The 18,464-nt window shown below is 42.8% G+C and overlaps 1 protein-coding gene across 23 annotated transcripts in view; it reads left to right on the top strand.

Annotated features, from left to right (window-relative positions):
- LOC145344815 (regulating synaptic membrane exocytosis protein 1-like) overlaps nucleotides 1–18,464 on the top strand; it is a 743,305-nt gene that overhangs the window by 544,768 nt on the left and 180,073 nt on the right. For 22 of the 23 annotated variants that reach the window (XM_080191997.1, XM_080192005.1, XM_080191995.1 and 19 more), the window contains one exon: nucleotides 9,475–9,564. The exons of the other annotated variant lie outside the window; for it this stretch is intronic. In XM_080191997.1, coding sequence (XP_080048123.1) covers nucleotides 9,475–9,564 — 90 coding nt within the window. The remainder of the gene's footprint in view (nucleotides 1–9,474; nucleotides 9,565–18,464) is intronic. 23 annotated transcript variants of the gene reach the window in all.

The following is an 18,464-nucleotide window of genomic DNA, read 5'->3' as shown; positions in this document are numbered from 1 at the left end:
ACTTTGTCCCAGTTGTTTTGTGAAGCATCAGACCCTAACATCTCACTCATCACACACAATCATCCCCAACAGACTCTCCATGCCCCCATCCATGGCAATTCATGCCTACCCATGCCCCCACTACTTCCTTTTTTCCTTATGCCCTTCGTACCAACTCATCCAATATCCACTATGCACAGTCCTTGTTGAAATAGAGTAAAATAAAGATCTACGAGATCTGTATGTAGTACAGCTGCACCCAGAGTTCTTTAATGCAGGATCATAGGGTGTTAATAACATGAACTACTATAAAGCAATAAGTTCAAAGGTTCCAGCTACTTTGATAGTAGAAAAGGTGAGAAGATACGGTGATCAGGGTGAGGGAAAGTGAGGTGTGTCAGGAGATCAGGACAGTGGAGCGGTATGTTAGGTATTCAGGGGATAGAGAGTTTAGTCATGTGGTCAGGGGAGTGAGGGCAGGGTGGGGTAGTCAGGTATACTTACACAGGAGTTAGAAGTGGTTATAATTCTTGTAACTCTCTTGAAAAACTATTTAAGTGTATAAGTTTGAAAGAGAAACATGTTTTAGTGAGAAGCTAAAAGAAATCAGCATTAGGAGAGAAAGTGTTTTGGGGAAATTGATAGGATTAAAGATGAATAAGTCTCCAGGTTCTGATAATCTTCATCCCTATCAATTTCCCCAAAAGTCCCTTTGGAAATAGTAGATCCATTCATTGGTGGTTATTTTCCAAAATTCTTTGAACTCTGGACTGGAGGGTAGCTAATGTAAGCCTGTGATTCAAAAGGGAGGTAGAGAGAAAATAGGGACCAATGAGCCTAATGTTGGTACTGGGAAAATGCTAGAATCCATTATCAAAGATTTCATATCTCAGCATTTGGAAGGTAATGGTATAATCAGACAAAGCCAGCATGGATTTACAGAAGGGAAATCACGTTAAACGAATATATTGTCATTCTTTGAGGAGGTAATTAGTCGAGTTGACCGAGGAGAAGCAGTGCATGTGGCTTATTTAGACTTTCAGAAAGCTTTTGATAAGGCCTCACGTGACAGACTAGCATATAAAGTTAAAGCACATGGAACTGCAGGAAACACCTTGAAATAGATAGAAAGCTGGTTAACAGATAGGAAACAAAGAGTCTTTTTCTGATTGGCAATCAGTGACTGGAGGGGTTCCACAGGGATCTGTGCAAGGACCCTTACAAGAGAACTAAATGCATTATCTCCAAATTTGGAGATGCTACATAGTTGGGTGGGGGGAGAGTGAGCCGTGAGGAGGATGCAGAGATGTTTCAGCATGATTTGAACAGGCTTTATGTGTGGGCAAATGCATGGCAGATGCAGTATAATGTGGATAAATGTGAGGTTATCCACTTTGGTAGCAATAATAGAAAGACAGATTATTACTTGAAAGGCTGTAAGTTGAGAGAGTTGGATTCTCAGCGAGACCTTGGTGTCCTCATGCATCAGATGCTGGAAGTAAGCGCACAGGTAAGCAGGCAGTACAGAAGGCAAATGGCATGTTGGCCTGTGAGAGGATTTGAGTACCGGAATAGAGATGTTTTACTGCAATTGTATAGGGTGTTGATGAGGAATGTTGAATGGTTCTGGGTACATGGTAATTGCCCAGTGGAAGTTGAAATATCCCAGGCAACTCCCTGCAGTCCTTGCAAAGGGACATCCGGTGGGCCCCGACCACATTTTCTGGGGTACCATCAAAGTGCGACCTTCCAGAGGATGGAACTTCTGGGCCCATCATTTCATTACTATTTGCTGAGCTCAAATTGTATTCTGCAGTTCTGACATCACAGCACAAATTATTCTTCCTAAACTAATGATTTGTCTGAAAAGGTTTTGGGATGGCCTAAGATTGGGAAAGGCATTATATAAATGCAAGATCCTTCATTCTTCTTTTGTTCTATTTCAATAATCTTTTTCTTAATGGCTTTGGTACATCGACCAGCTTATCTGTTTCTAAGCGTTGTTGGTTGAGGGAGGTTTAGCTCTTTTTGAATTCTACAGCAATATCTTTTACATCCACATGAGGAGATGCTCAGTTTAACATTACATCCAAAAGAGAGTATTGCCAACAATGCAGCACCCTCTAGTCCCACAATGAAATGGCACCTAGTTCATGTGTTGAGGTCCTTGCTGTGTGACTGTGACCCACAGCATTTTGTCTCAGACATAGCAGTGCAACTTCTGAACAGTTAAAAGTTAGCAATGGAAGGAACAGCCAGTATTGGAGCATTTCAAGGAAAGAGCTGGTCAACTTACTCTACACCCAACATCTCTGACTCTCCACCTCCATCTCTGACTGTACACCCTCCATCTCTGCCTATACATTTTTCAACACTGACTATCCAACGTTTCTATTTCTAACTGTACACTCTCCATTTCTGATTTTGCATTCTTAAACACTGACTGTGCAACCTCTAGAGATGGATGTATGTCATCCATCTCTGACTGCACAACCTCTATCTCTGACTGTACACTCTTCATCACTGACTGTACATCCTGTGTCACTGTAGACTTTACGATACTGACTCTACACCCAATCTGTGACTGTATACTCTCCATCTCGGATTGTACACCATCCATCTCTGACTGTATACCATCTATTTCTGACTGCACCCGCCATCTCTGACTGTACAACCTCCATTTCTGACCATAAACTTTCCAAGACTGACTCTATTTCTAACTGTACATTCTCCATTTCTGACTTTGCACTTTTAAACACTGACAGCATACCCTATATTTCTGACTGTACACCATGTATTTCTAACTACATTCTCCAACACTAACTGAATACCCTCTATTTCTAACTGTATACTCCCCAATTCCTACTTTACACTCTCAAACACTGACTCTGCACCCTTCAGTTCTGTACATCTTTCATCTCTCTGTATGCCATCCATCTCCACTCCTCCACCCCTCACTGTACACCCTCCATCTCTGACTGTACACCCTCCATCTCTGACTGTGTACTCCCATCTCCAGCTGTACACCCTGCATCTCTATCTGAATGTACACCCTCCATATCTGAATGTACACCTTCCTTCTCTGACTGTACGCACTCCATCTCTGACTATGTGCACTCCAATTCTGACTGTTCATACTCCATTTCTGACTGTCTACACTTCATTTCTGACTGTCTACACTCCATTTCTGACTGTACATAGTCCATCTCTGACTGTACACACTCCACATCTGACTGTAGATCCTTCTTTCTGATTGTAGACCCTTCATCTCTGACTGTAAACCTTTCATCTCTGACTGTACACCCTCCATTTCTGACTTGGCACCCTCAAACACTGTACACCATCCATTTACAGCTATACCACCTCCATCTCTGACAATATACTATACAACACCATCTACCTCTGACTATATACCCTCTACTTCTGACCATACACCCTCCATCTCCAATTACACTCCCATCTCTAGCTGTACATCCTATATCTGACAGTACAGCCTCATCTCTGAATATACACCCTCCCACTCTTATAGTGCACACTCCTTATCTGAATGTACAGCCTCCATACCTGAAAATATATCTTTCATACCTTTCCTCTCTGACTGTACACACTCCATCACGGAATATATACGTTCCATCTCTGACTGTACAACCTCCATCTCTGACTTTGTCGCCTCAAACACTGACTGTACACCATCCATCTCTGACTGTGCACATCCATTTCTAACTATCCCCCCTCCATCTCTCATCGTGCACTATCCAACACTGACTGTGTACCTTCTATTTCTAACTATACTGTGGAAATTCTCCATTTCTGACTTTACACTCTCAAACACTGAATGTACACTCTCCAACTCTAATTGCTCATCCACTATCTCTGACTGTACATCTTCTATTTCTAACTGTACATTCTCCAAAACTGACTGCACACCCTCTATTTCTTACTGTACACTCTCCATTTCTGACTTTAAACTCTCAAACACTGACTAAACACCCTCCAACTCTCATTGTATTTTACATCCTCCATCTCTGACTGTACACTCTCCATCTCTGACTTTGCAGTCTCAAACACTGACTGTACACCATCCATCTCTGATTGTGCACCATTCATTTCTAACTATACTCCCTCCATCTCTCATTGTGAACATAAGAACATAAGAAATAGGAGCAGGAGTAGGCCATCTAGCCCTTCGAGCCTGCCCCGCCATTCAATAAGATCATGGCTGATCTGTTGTGGCTCAGTTCCACTTTCCCGCCCTCTCCCCATAACCCTTAATCCCCTCTCTTATCAAGAACCCATCAACCCGCTTCTTAAAAATATTTAGCGAGGCAGCCTCCACCACTTCAACGGGCAGAGAATTCCAGAGATTCACCACCCTTTGAGTGAAGAAGTTCCTCCTCAACTCCGTTCTAAACCACCTCCCCTTTATCTTGAGGCTGTGCCCCCTAGTCCTACTGTCTTTTTTGAGCGGGAAGAGTCTCTCCACCTCTATCCTATCCATCCCATTCATCATCTTATACGTCTCAATGAGATCTCCCCTCATTCTTCTAAACTCTAACGAGTACAAGCCTAGTTTATTCAGCCTCTCCTCATAGCTCAATCCCCTCAACTCCGGTATCAGCCTAGTAAACCTCCTCTGCACTCCCTCCAGGGCCAAAATATCCTTGCGCAGGTGCGGCGCCCAAAACTGCACACAGTACTCCAGCTGCGGCCTCACCAATGCCCTATACAGCTGCAGCAAGACCTCCCTACTTTTATATTCAATCCCCCTCGCTGTGAAGGCCAGCATCCCATTCGCCTTCCTGACCACCTGCTGCACCTGCAAGCTGGGTTTTTGCGACTCATGCACAAGGACCCCGAGGTCCCTCTGCACCGTCGCCTGCTGCAGTTTTTCGCCACGTAAGTAATAGTCCTTCCTACCATTCTTCCTACCAAAGTGGACCACCTCACACTTGCCAACATTAAATTCCATTTGCCATTTCCTGGCCCATTCGCCCAGCCTATCTAGATCCTTCTGCAGACTCTCCACACCCTCCGCACAATTTGCCTTTCCCCCAATCTTGGTGTCATCAGCAAATTTCGACACCCTGCACTCGGTTCCCTCCTCCAGATCATCTATATAAATGGTAAATAGCAGAGGCCCCAGCACCGACCCCTGGGGCACCCCACTAGTCACCAACCGCCAATCCGAATAGCACCCATTGACCCCCACTCTCTGCCTCCTATTTGACAACCAATCCTCTATCCATGCTAACACCCTACCCCCAACTCCATGCCCCCTGACCTTCTGCAATAACCTCTTGTGAGGTACCTTGTCAAACGCCTTCTGAAAATCCAGAAAGACCACATCCACCGGCTCTCCTCTATCCACTGCCCTAGACACATCCTCATAGAACTCCAGTAAATTTGTCAGACACGACTTCCCTTTAATGAAACCGTGTTGCGTCCGCCCATCTTTAATTGTCCGCCCATTTTTAATTGTGCATTATCCAACACTGACTGTATACCTTCTATTTCTAGCTGTACTGTGGAAATTCTCCACTTCTGACTTTACACTCTCAAACACTGACTGTACACCCTCCATCTCTGACTGTACACCCTCCATCTCTGACTGTACATCCTCCTCCTCTGTACACACTCTATCTCTGACTATGCACATTCCATATCTGAATGTACACCCTTCTTATCTGAACGTGCACCTCCCATCTATGACTGCATATCCTCCATGTCTGACTTTGCATTCTCAAACACTGACTGTACACCCTCCCTATCTGAATGCACAGCCTCCATCTGTGACTGCACACCCTCCATCTTTACATGCTCTGACTGTACACTATCCACGTCTGCCTGCATACCTTCCATCTCTGACTGTACAGCCTCCATTTCTGACTGTACTCTCTCGAACATGGGCTATATATCAACTGTTTCAGACTGTAAACTCTCCAACTCTGACTATACACCCTCCAAAACTGAGTATAGATCCACATCTCTGACTACATTCTCGAGCACTGACTGTATGCCCTCTGTCCCTGTACACTCTTCAATACTGACTGCATGTTCTCTATCTGTGCCTGTGCACCCTCTGTCTATCTGTACACCCTCTATCTCTGACTTTACACCCCACATCTTTGACTGTACACCCTCCGTCTCTGTACACCTTCCACATCCGACTGTACACCTTCCACATCCGACTGTACACCCTCCACATCTGACTGTATACCCCCTATTTCTAACTGTACATTCTCCAACACTGACTGTATAGCCACTATTTTTAACTGTACACTCTCCACTTCTGACTTTACTCTCTCAAATACCGACTGTACACTCTCAACTCTGATTGTACACTCTCCATCTCTGATGCACACCCTCCATTTCTGACTGTATATTCTCAAACACTGACTATACGCCTTCTGTCTCTAATTGTATACCCTCCATCTCTGACTGTACACCCTCCACCTCTGACTGTGCACCCTCCACCTCTGACTGTACACCATCTATCTCTGTACACCCTCCATCTTTGACTCTGCACGCACCTCTGACGTTACACTCTCAAACACTGACTGTACACCACTTACTTTTGACTGTACACCATCTATTTCTAAATGTACACCTTCCATCTCTGACCCTGCACCCTCAATCTCTGACTGCACACTTTCCATTTCTGTACACTTTGCGTCTCTGTACATTTTTAATCTCTGACTGTACACTTTCTAACTCTGGGCTGTATACTTTCCAATACTGGCTGTTAAACCTCCATCTCTGACTGTACAGTTTCCAACACTGGCTGTGCACCAGTGTTGCAGCCAGGGTTAGAGAGTTACTGTCAGGTTTGGAGTGCTATACCTGGTTGGAGTGACACAGTCACTAGTGAATATGTGTTTTGTTGAAACTCGCAATCAGTAGATTAGAAACTTGTTTGTAAACAGCTTGAAAAAATATTTGAAAGTCATTTTGAGATCTGACAGTTGTTGCTTTTTTTGCTGTCAGTCATTTTGTTGAGTTATTCTGCCATTGCAGTGTTTCATTAGAGAAGAATATTGGTATAATATCCAAAATACAATTGTTAATCTGCAGACCTGAAATTTCCTCCAGATAAATATTTGGAAAACTTTAGGTATTCTTAGTCCAAATCACCAGCTCTGTTCCAAGCCATTGACTCGGTCCCTCTCCCTGGCAACAGCCTGTAATTCCACCAAACTACTTGCAAACTTGGTTTCACTTTGTGTCTTGAGTTTCAGACCTCATATACATGTCATCTCTAAGACCGTCCATTTCCACTTCCATAACTCCGCTTGCCCTGACCTCTGTATCTGACTGACTGACTGTGCACCCTTCAACCCTCATCCTTTAGATCTGAATATTTCCATGCACTCCTGGCTGGTCTTCCCCATTCTACTATTTGTAATCTTGAGATCGTCCAAAACTCTTCTGTCTGTGTCTTTGCTCACAATGAGTCCCATTCAACTATCACCTCTGTGCTCAGTGACATATTAGCACCTCTTAGAAATGTCTTGAATTTTAAATCCTTGTTTTCATATCCCTCCATGTCTTTGCCCCGCCCTTTATAATCTCTTTGTCCCCACGATCCTCTCGGATTTCCACGTTTGGCGGCACGGTGGTTAGCACTGCTGCCTCACAGCTCCAAGGTTCGATTCCTGGCTTGGGTCACTGTCTGTGTGGAGTTTGCATATTCTCCCCATGTCTGTGTGGGTTTCCTCTGGGTGCTCCGATTTCCTCCCGAAGATGTGCAGGTTAGGTTTATTGGACTTGCTAAATTGCTCTTTAGTGTCCCGGGATGCAAAGATTGGAGGAGTTTGCGGGGTAAATATGTGGGGTTACGGGGATAGAGCTTGGGTGGGATTGTTGTCGGTGTGGACTTGATGGGCTGAATGGCTTCCTTCTGCACTGTAGGGATTCTATGATTTCTCTGATTCTGGTCTCTTGAGCTCCCCAATTTTAATCAGTCCTCCAAAATTGACTGTGCCTTCAGCTGCATAGTTCCCAAACTCTGGAATAATCTCTGTACATCTCTCCACCTCTCTATCTAACCTTCTTCCTTCAAGACCTACTTGTTTCATCAAGCTTTTTGTCACCTGCCCTGTGTCCTAATGTGACTCAGTGTAATTTTTTGTTTTTTCATGTTCCCCTGAAGTGCCTTGGGATGTTTCATTATGTTGTAAAATAGCTGCTTTTGAAAGAAGAGGCTTCAGATTGTTTGTTCATCTTCGTGCACTGTTGTTAACCATTGTCTGCTGTATTACAGTGAAACTGAAGCCTGTATTAAAGTAAACATGTTAACAATATTTAAATGGGAACTCATTAACTATTGTGTCTGGAAGATTTACCTTGAAATAAATTATGAAACAATAGCTCGATGAAATATGAATGTAAATTTAGGTACATCACCATAGATTACATAACAGACACTCTAGGGAAATCAAGTTGCTTGAAGCCTGTAATGCTCTTAGCATAAAGATTTTATCTATCTGCTTAGGATCACAGAATCTACTGAAAGGGATTTGGATGTAGAATCCACTGAATGAGGCTATTTGGCCCATGGAGCCTGCACCAATGACAATCCCACCCAGACCCTATCCCTGTTACCCCACTGTTCCCTGCTAATCCCTCTAAGTTATGCATCCTGGGAAATTAAAGAGCAGTTTGGCATGACTAATCAGCTTAACCTGCACACCTTTGGACTGTGGGGGGAAACCAGAGCACCCGGAGGAAACCCATGCAGACATGGGGAAAATGTGCAAACTCCACACAGACAGTGAACCAAGCTGGGAATCAAACCTAGGTCCCTGGAGCTGTGAGGCAGCAGTGCTAACCACTGTGCCACCATTCCGCCCTGTTTAAGTCCTGATCCTTGATTTGTTACAGTGCTCACAATAATCTTAAATTAATACATTGTTGAACAAATTAACTTTAACTTTCCAAAATCTTTGCAGGAATGTCCTCTGCCCTTTCAGCAGCTAACTCCCAAAAAGTCAGCAGCCTAACACTCAGCAGGTCTTGAAATAGGGCTAGAACAAAGACTGATATTTTTCAACATTAAAATCACCAAAATCAAACTGTCACCTTCCATGAATTCCTTCTGCAGTTTGTCCAGTCCCATTCAAAAATCATCAGCATGTCAGTTGTAAACCATGTAACCGTGTCAACACTCTCACTCCACAACACACAAACCAACTCCTGATTGTTATATTGATCTGTGCTAATGAAATAGTTTATTGTTCTGTATATAGCATTAGTAAATAATTGTCAAATATTTAATATTTAACTATACAATGATTTTGTTTTTGAATGAATTGTTTTAACATTCATCCAGCCAACTTTTCAGTATTACTGAATGGTTGCAATCATTAACTGTTTTCTGATTCATGTTTTTAAGAGTGCATTGCCTTTATGATTTACAATCTAACATTATATTCTTTCTTTGTTTTCCTCTTCTATCCTCTTTCTCTTCCACCATTGGATACCATGTACTGGCATTAGTGAAATACAGCACTCTCTTGACAGGGCTAGGAGTGCTAGCACCAACTGTTTGAGACCAGACTCTAGCTTACAGTCACGAGAACGAGACAGGTATATCCAACCCTTTATTATCCTTGTCATCTGTGACGATGATTCCATGTTTCTTTCGCAAGACCCTGCAGGACTCTTGGATTTGTGTCATGTTCACACTAAAACAGTATTTGCAATGTTTTCTGCCTTTTTGCTTAAACCAATCGTCAGGCCTGAACCATTTAACCTCTTGCCGTTGTTTGCATTGAGTGCTTATCATTCCAGCAGTTTTGACTTTCCTGTCTTCTTCCAGTTTTGTGATCGTGCTTCATTGAGAGCCTTTCATATGTTGACAGTGACACTGATTAACAAATCTCAGTGACTATAATTCCAGAAAATAGGAATTGGAAATTTAACCTTTTTTGAAACGTTTTCTATCATCTTATTGCCCTGACAGTTCTCTTAAAAGAAAAATTAAATGCTTCCTGTTTCTGCCCCAGCATATTTAACTGACTTTGCAAGATATGTTTTAAAAAGATTTGATATATAACAGTTCTTGAGCTCATGACATTAAGCATTTACTGTTCTACTGAGCAAGACAAAGGCTGGGATTCTCCAATCTCATTTAGAACATTACAGCGCAGAACAGGCCCTTCGGCCCACGATGTTGCGCCGACCAGCTTTTAAAAAAAAACAACACTAACCCACTAATCTAAACCAATCCCATTTCGTCCATAAACCTATCCACAGATCTTTTAAATGCCCCCAAACTAGGCGCATTTACAACTGCAGCTGGCAGGGCATTCCAGTCCCTCACCACCCTCTGGGTAAAGAACCTACCCCTGACATCAGTCCTATAACTACCCCCCCTTAATTTAACCCCGTGCCCCCTCGTGCTAGCTTTCTCCATCCTAGGAAAAAGGCTATCACTATCCACCCTGTCTAAACCTCTAATCATCTTATATGTTTCAATAAGGTCCCCTCTTAGCCGCCTTCTTTCCAGCGAAAACAACCCCAAATCTCTCAGTCTCTCCTCATAGGATCTCCCCTCCATTCCAGGCAACATCCTGGTAAACCTCCTCTGCACCCTCTCCAAAGCCTCTACATCCTTCCTGTAATGTGGGGACCAGAACTGCACACAATACTCCAAGTTCGGCCGCACCAGAGTTGTGTACAGTTGCATCATGACGCTGCGACTCCTAAATTCAATCCCCCTACCAATAAACGCCAAATTTGACCCACCATCACTGCCAGTAAGAACAGAGAATTTAGTGTTCAGTCAAACTCCATTTACTGCAACAGGACTGGAGAATCCCAGCCACAGGTGAGGTCAGAGAATTTCAGCCGAAGTCCCAGCCACTATTCTTGGTCTGAACTTAGCTGACCTCAGATGAGGCAATAGAGTGGAATAGCTAGTCAGGTTTTCTGCTCCTGACAACTCCTGTTCACCTATGCTAGAAAGTGTACGTCTGAGTGCCAGGTGAAAACAGAGTGGGAGTATAATATCCAGAAAAAAATGCTAAATTCTCTCTCAGTGTACCTGAACAGGTGTTGGAGTGTGGCAATTAGGGGATTTTCACAGCAATTTCATTGCAGTGTTAGTATAAGTCTACTTGTGACTAATAAATAAACTTTCAAGTTCAATATTTCACAACTACTGTCTAGTAGGTGACTGTCTAGCCTCACAAATTCTAAACAGCCATTTAGTTATCTCAACAGTGTGTGTTTTAATGCAGTAACTATGGCCGAGTGAGATTCAGTGACAGACAGTTTCCACAGGGCACTACACCCATCAACTCCCAATATAATTGAAGCACAAACCCCTGCAGAAACACCAACAAAGCTCACTGATTTGATTGGCTCGGTGTCCCAATTATAGGTAGGATTCCAAACTCTTGTTGGATGCATTCTGAGAGGTTTTATCACATAATCTCCCACTGTCCTGCCCCTGCACTCCTGCCATTGATGGCTTTGCATCTCCATCCTCATGGTGTTCCACGGTCACATTTCAATTGGAATGCAAATAAATACTTCCTTAGCTACTAGGATAACCCGGGAATGTCTCATCTGTAACATTTTTATTTGAACATAAATGTTCTTAAAATGTCATTGTCTCAAAAGATGTTGTTTAAGAGATGAATCTAATTCCTCTGGCCGGATAAGAATCCTGAAAATAGGCAATCTTACTGAATGGACACAGTAAGAAGTCTCACAACGCCAGGTTAATGTCCAACAGGTTCAGAGCATTGCTCCTTCAGGTGAGTGAAGAGGTTGGTTTCACAAAAATGGCATATATAGACAAAGACATGATTGGCAAGATAATGGATTCCAACATTATCTTGCAATTGTGTCTTTCTTTATATATTAGCCAGCCTATCGGTTTCTTGACCCTAACAGGCTGGGCAATGAAGCCTGTTAAGGGCCTTGTTAAATGGATTTTTATAATTTCCCTCCAGTTTCCCAATGCAGTATAGGGCAACCATTTGGAGGTGGACAATCTGTGGCAGCCTGGAATGGGGAGGAGGTCATATTCTTGTCAAGTTTTTAGGCTCTCTCTGCCTGCCTGGGTAAGATGTTTCCAAAGCCTTCCTGTAAAGGGCTTACAAATATATAAAATCGGCATAGGCCATTTGGCCCTTCAAGCATGCTCTGTCATTCAATACAATCATCTCTGAATTGTTTATGTTTCAAATTTTCCATCTACCACCCACAACCTATGATTCCCTTACCTAACAAGAATCTATCTACTTCCACCTTAAAAATATGCAGTGACCTGCCTCTACTACCTTCTGAGGCAGAAAATTCCAAAGTTGCACACCCTCTGAGAGAAAGAAATTCTCTTTGTTTCTGTGCTATAGAGCATCCCTTCATTTTAAAATCATGCCCCCTAGTTCTGATCTCACCATAACAGGAAATATGCTTTCCACAATCACCTTTTCAAGATCGTTCAGGATGTTATACACTTCAATGAAGTCACCCTTCACTCTTCTAAACTTCTGTGGACACAATCTCAGTCTGTCTAACCATTCCTCATAAAACAATCCACTTATTCCAGGTATCAATCCATTAAACCTTCTGTAAATGTATTTACACCTTTCCTTAAATAAGGAGACAGAAGCTGCACACAGTATTCGAGATGCGGTCTCACCAATGCCATGCATAATTGAAACATAACATCCTTTTACGTTCAATTCATCTTGGAATAAAATATAGTGTTCTAATTGCCTTCTTATTACTTTCTGTACCTGCATGTTAACTTTGCAACTCACATATGAGAACGCCCAAATCCCTCTGCACATCAGCATTCTACAGTCGATCTCTATTTAAGTAATACTCTGATTTTTTACTCGTACCAATGTGAGCAATTTCACACTTTTCCCATCTGCTCCACAGTTGTGGGTGTTTTATGTATTTTTTAAATTAACTACTTTTAAGAAGTTGCTGAAAGGACATGTTGAAGGACATGTTACGGGCGGCACAGTAGCACAAGTGGTTAGCACTGCTGCTTCACAGCTCCAGGGACCTGGGTTCGATTCCCAGCTCAGGTCACTGTCTGTGTGGAGTTTGCACATTCTCCTTGTGCCTGCGTGGGTTTCCTCTGGGTGCTCCGGTTTCCTCCCACGGTCCAAAGATGCGCAGGTTAGGTTGATTGGCCATGGTAAAATTGCCCCTTAGTGTCCTGAGATGCTTAGGTTAGAGGGATTAGCGGATAAAATATGTGGGGATTTGGGGGTAGGGCCTGGGTGGGATTGTGGTCGGTGCCGACTCGATGGGCCAAAGGGCCTCTTTCTGCACTGTAGAGTTCTATGATTCGACGATACTATTTATCACAGCCAACTGCTCCTGTCAGGCTGGATGACAGTATACAAGATGCTTTATTCTGTATCTAACCCCATGCTGTACCTGCCCTGAGAGTGTTTGGGGGGAACAGTGTGGAAGGAGCTTACCTCTGTATATAATCCCATGCTGTACCTGTTCTGGTAGTATTTGATGGGGACAGTGTGGAGGGAGCTTTGCTCTGAATCTAATCCTGTGCTGTTCTGTCGAGGAACATTTGATGGGGTCAGTGTAGAAGGAGCTTTATTCTGTATCTAAACCCATGCTGTATCTGTCCTTAGAGTGTTTGATGGGAACAGTTCGGAAAGAACTTAATTCTGTATCTAACCCTGTGCTGTATTTGTTCTGAGAGTGTTTGATGAGGACAGTGTGTGGGGGTTTGGGGGGCGGGGTGGGGGGTGTTACGCTCTATCTATATGGAAACATACATAGCAAACAGAAGCAGGAGTAAGCCATTTGGCCCTTTAAGTTTGCTCTGCCATTCATTATGATCCTGGCTGATTATCAAATTCAATATCCTGATCCTGTCTTCCCCCATAGCCCTTAATCCCTTTAGCCCTAAGAGCTGTATTTAATTCCTTTGTGAAATTTTCAGTTATTTCCAGTTAATTTCAGTTGGACCAGAAACAAGTCAATTAATTCCACTAAGACTCCAATGTCCCCGCTCGGATGGGATGGTGGCACAGTCGTTAGCACTGCTGCCTCACAGCTCCAGGGACCTGTGTTCGACTCCTGGCTTCAGTCACTGTCTGTGTGGAGTTTGCACATTCTCCCTGTGTCTGCATGGGTTTCCTCTGGGTGCTCCAGTTTCGTCCCAAAGTCCAAAGATGTGCGGGTTAGGTGGATTGGCTATGCTAAATTGCTCCTTAGTGTCCAAGGATGCGTAAGTTAGAGGGATTCGTGGGTAAATATGTTCCCTAACACAGTTCAAAGAAGTGCAGCTTAGTAGACTGCCCATGTTAAATTGCCCCTTCGTGTCCCAAGATGTGTAGGTTAGGAAGGTTAGTGAGATAAATACACTGGGGCTATGGGGAAAGGATGGGGGGGTGGTACTGTTAAGATGCTCTAACTGTAAATCAGTGCAGAATTGTTGGGCCAAATGACCTCCTTCTGCACACTACAAATTCTCTGATTCTATGACACTGCCTTTATCAGGACAGGTACAACACATGCAACTCTTGGAAGCCTGAGTTTTGGAGCTTGAGCCACTGTGGAGTATTCGCAAGACAGAAAGTATCATGGATAGCACATATAAAGAGGTGGTCACACTGCAGGCTAAGACTCCACGGGCTGGAAGGAAATGGGTGACCACCAGACAGAGCAAGAGGACTAGGCAGGCTGTGTAGGAATTCCTTGTGGCCATTCCCCTGAAAATCACTTTGGATACTGTTAAGGGGAATGACCTCTCAGGGGAAAATAACAACAGCCGCGCTTGTAGCACCATGTTTGGCTCTGCTTCACAGGGGAGAAGCAAAAGGAGGAGATTTGCAAGAGTAATAGGGGATTCAAATGTTAGGGGAATAGATAGACATTTCTGTGGCCACAAGGATGGCATGTTGCCTCGCTGGTACTGTGGGGATAGGATTGTCATAAGTGCAGGCTTGATGGGCCAAATGGCCTTCTTCTGCACTGTAGGGATTCTATGATTCAAGCCAGTGGGATGAGCAGAGATCCAGTTATTCCAGTTGAATTCAGTTAAAACCAACTGTGAACTGCTTTTTCTGCACGACCAGTTAATTTTCCCAACTGGCTTCAACTAATTTTCCTCAAGGGAGGTTTCTGAATGACCCTCCACCTTCCAGAGCCTATCCACCATTCGTAATTGGACAGAGAACCTGCCTCTGACAATTGATTGGACACCCCAGTCAGAATTCCAGGCCAGTGACTGTTTCCCCCTAGGGGTGAGTTTGAGATCCGGAAAGATTCCCAACTCCTAAATCCTTCCCCACCACAAAGCAAAGGTTCAGCCCCAGAGGTCTGGGTAGGTTGTATTCTAATATAGTGGACAGTGAAGAAGATTATCTAGGATTGCAATGGGATCTTGATAATTGGGCCGATGGGCTGTCAAATGGCAGATGAAGTTTGATTTAGATAAATACGAGGTGATACATTTTGTAGATCAAACCAGGGCAGGACTTACTCAGTTAGTGGTAGGGCACTGGGGAGGGTTATGGAACAAAGAGATCTTGGGGAACACGTTCATAGCTCCTTGAAAGTGGAGTCACAGGTGGACAGAGTGGTGAAAGAAGGGATTCAGCATGTTTGGTCTCATTAGTCAGAGCATTGAATACAGGAGTTGGGACGTCTTGTTGAAGTTGTACAAGACATTGATAAGGGCACACTTGGAACTTGTACTGTTCTGGTCACTCTATTATAGAAAGAATATTATTAAACTAGAAAAAGTGCAGAAGAGATTTACTAGGATGCTACCAGGTCGTGATGGTTTGAGTTATAAGGAGAGGCTGGATAGACTCGCACTTTTTTCTCTGGAGCATAGGAGGCTTTGGGGTGATGTTATTAAAGGTCGATAAAATAATGATCAACTAGATAGTCAATATCTTTCCCAAAGGGAGGGGAGTCTAAAACTAAAGGGCATAGGTTTAAGGAGAGAGGGCAGAGATACAAAAGGGTCCAGGGGGCAGTTTTGGATATGGGCCAAACATGGGCAATTGGGACTAGCTTAGAGGTTAAAAAAAGGGGTTGGGAAAGTTGAGCTGAAGGGCTTGATTCCATGCTGTAAACCTCTACGACTCTGACTCATAGATCATGTGTAATCTGCCAGATTCATATATAATGATACACACGTTTATTTTGTATCCATATCTTGCATCATGATGCCAAATGAAAATTAAGACCAGATAGGTAACTAGTAAAATAATCAATGATCCAGAATAATTATATGAAAGGGTTGGTGGAAGAATCAAGAAGATCCTACCCATTACACCAAGCAGCATCAGACTTCACAGTGAAAACTTGCTGACATTCATTGTAAAAAGCAAGAACAGCTTCTTGGCTGAGGCACTGGAGCATCATTAGCAACATACTGTGCTCAACAACTTCAAGAGACAAGGAAAAGTAATTAGCAAGGAGAAATTCAAATGGATATTTACTTTGTGACATTACTTTGTCCAGCACTATATTCCAAAAATAATAAACTCTAATCTCCTAGTACAGGAGAATAATTTCACAGGAGGTAAACAAGATATGCATTTGAAAACATGTCAGTCTCTATTATTGGACTAATTGCAGTCTGTCACCATAATGAAGGCTTCACTTCCTCCATGTTCTGTGGAGTTTTTATTCTACGTTGGGCTGTGCTTCATTCTTGAACAGAGCAATTCAGAAGCAATGAGCTTGTGTGAAGAGATGTGTGATTTCCTTTCAAAGGCAACATTTGGCTTTAATCTGAATAGATGGAATGCATGGAAGCCACCCAGCACCTGATCAATGTACAGGCACCGTGGCAGCTTTTTCCCCCTCGCTCTCAGCTATTTTCAATTGATCACTTTTCTGATGCTTTGCAAGGTAGACAGGGCTTTAATACTTTCTTTTATTGCTCAGTAGAAAACAACCAACTGGAACAATGCCCCACTGAGGGAGTGGTTTTGTAAAATATGATGGTGACCTGTTCAGACGCAGTCTATCTACTGAAAAGAACAACTCCATGTCAAACAATGTCAAGCTAGTAATTTCCTTTTCAACATTTTCCTTTTCAACATTTTCCTTGTTACTTAACTGTGTTCTCTGTCACCTTTAATCAACTATTGTTTTGGAGCCTTTTTTTGTTACTAGTCTGACCTAATCCAGGACCTTGACTTGCTCAGATCGGTTACAAGTAGACCCAAATTTTCTGAGACTGTTTCTATTGCATAATCCATAGTCTCCTTTAATATTTATATTCTTATCGAGTAGTGACAGTTCACAAGACTAAATTCCCACTGACTCATTCATCCAATGAACAATCAGAGTTACAATCTTTCAGATCGACAAGTACCTACACATCATACGTTCAAATACATTTATTTGAAGAAATGACAATAACACTAGTATTTGAAAAAAAAGAATCTGCGAGGCCAGCATTAATTGCACAAAAACAGAAAATGTTAGAGAATCTCAGCAGGCCTGACAGCATCTATGGAGAGAACAGAGCCAACATTTTGAGTCTGCATGATCCTTAATCAGAGCTGGGCTCATCCTAACTCGAAATATTGGCCCTATTCTCTTTCCACAGATGCTGTCAGGCCTGCTGAGATTTTCCAGCACTTTCTGTTTTTCTTTCAGATTCCAGTATCCTCAGTATTTTGCCTTTATCACAGCATTTATTGTCCATCCATAATTGCCCTTGAACCCAGTGGCTTGCCATTCTATTTTAGAGGGCAGTTAAGAGTCAACAGCTGGTCTCGAGTCACATGTAGGCCAAACCAGATAAGGTTGACAAGAACTAAATGGGTTTTTATGGCAATCAATTCATGTTAATCATTACTGAGACAAACATTTTATTCCAGCTTATTAACTGAATTTATATTCTACCAGTTGCTGTGATGGGATTTGAACCCTTGTCCACAAGACAAGAAGGAATAAGAGGCTTGGGTCTCTGAATTACTCGCCCAATTACATTATCATTACACTAAAATCATCATCCAGTAGAGAAACATGCCATAACTAAATTTATTAAGACTGATGGGTGGTTCTGAGGTTGTGGCAGAGTGGTGGAATCCTTACTCTGGATCTAACTAGACTCATTTCTGACACTGAGTGGTGGTGATAAAATATGCCCCATCCTTCATCATTGGCATCCTTGATCAAATTTCAGAATAAAAAGCTTTAGAAAACCAGTAGGTAATTGTGCTGTCCCTTCCTTTATTACCAGAGCTTTAACTAGAATCACAATATTGGAATCAAAATTCCAAGCAGCGATGTGGTTTATCAACAGTTTTCTTGCGGCAGGTAAGGCAGTGAATAGTTGAATCATATGAAGCCAGATATATTGATATGTCATCTATGCGGATAATTCAGGGTTGTTATTGGGTTATTAGTAAACGTTCTTCAGTGAGGTTTAGGATTCTTGAGAGAGAGAGAGAGAGAGAGAGAGTGTGTGTGTGTGTGTGTGTGTGTGTGTGTGTGAGTGTGTGTGACACTCAAAT

Source organism: Carcharhinus amblyrhynchos, chromosome 7 (genome assembly GCF_965287045.1).
Source record: "Carcharhinus amblyrhynchos chromosome 7, sCarAmb.v2.hapA, whole genome shotgun sequence".
In the NCBI taxonomy this organism is placed as follows: domain Eukaryota; kingdom Metazoa; phylum Chordata; class Chondrichthyes; order Carcharhiniformes; family Carcharhinidae; genus Carcharhinus; species Carcharhinus amblyrhynchos.
The sequence above is the reverse complement of the archived record's forward strand: the minus strand, read 5'-3'. Positions and strand labels throughout refer to the sequence as shown.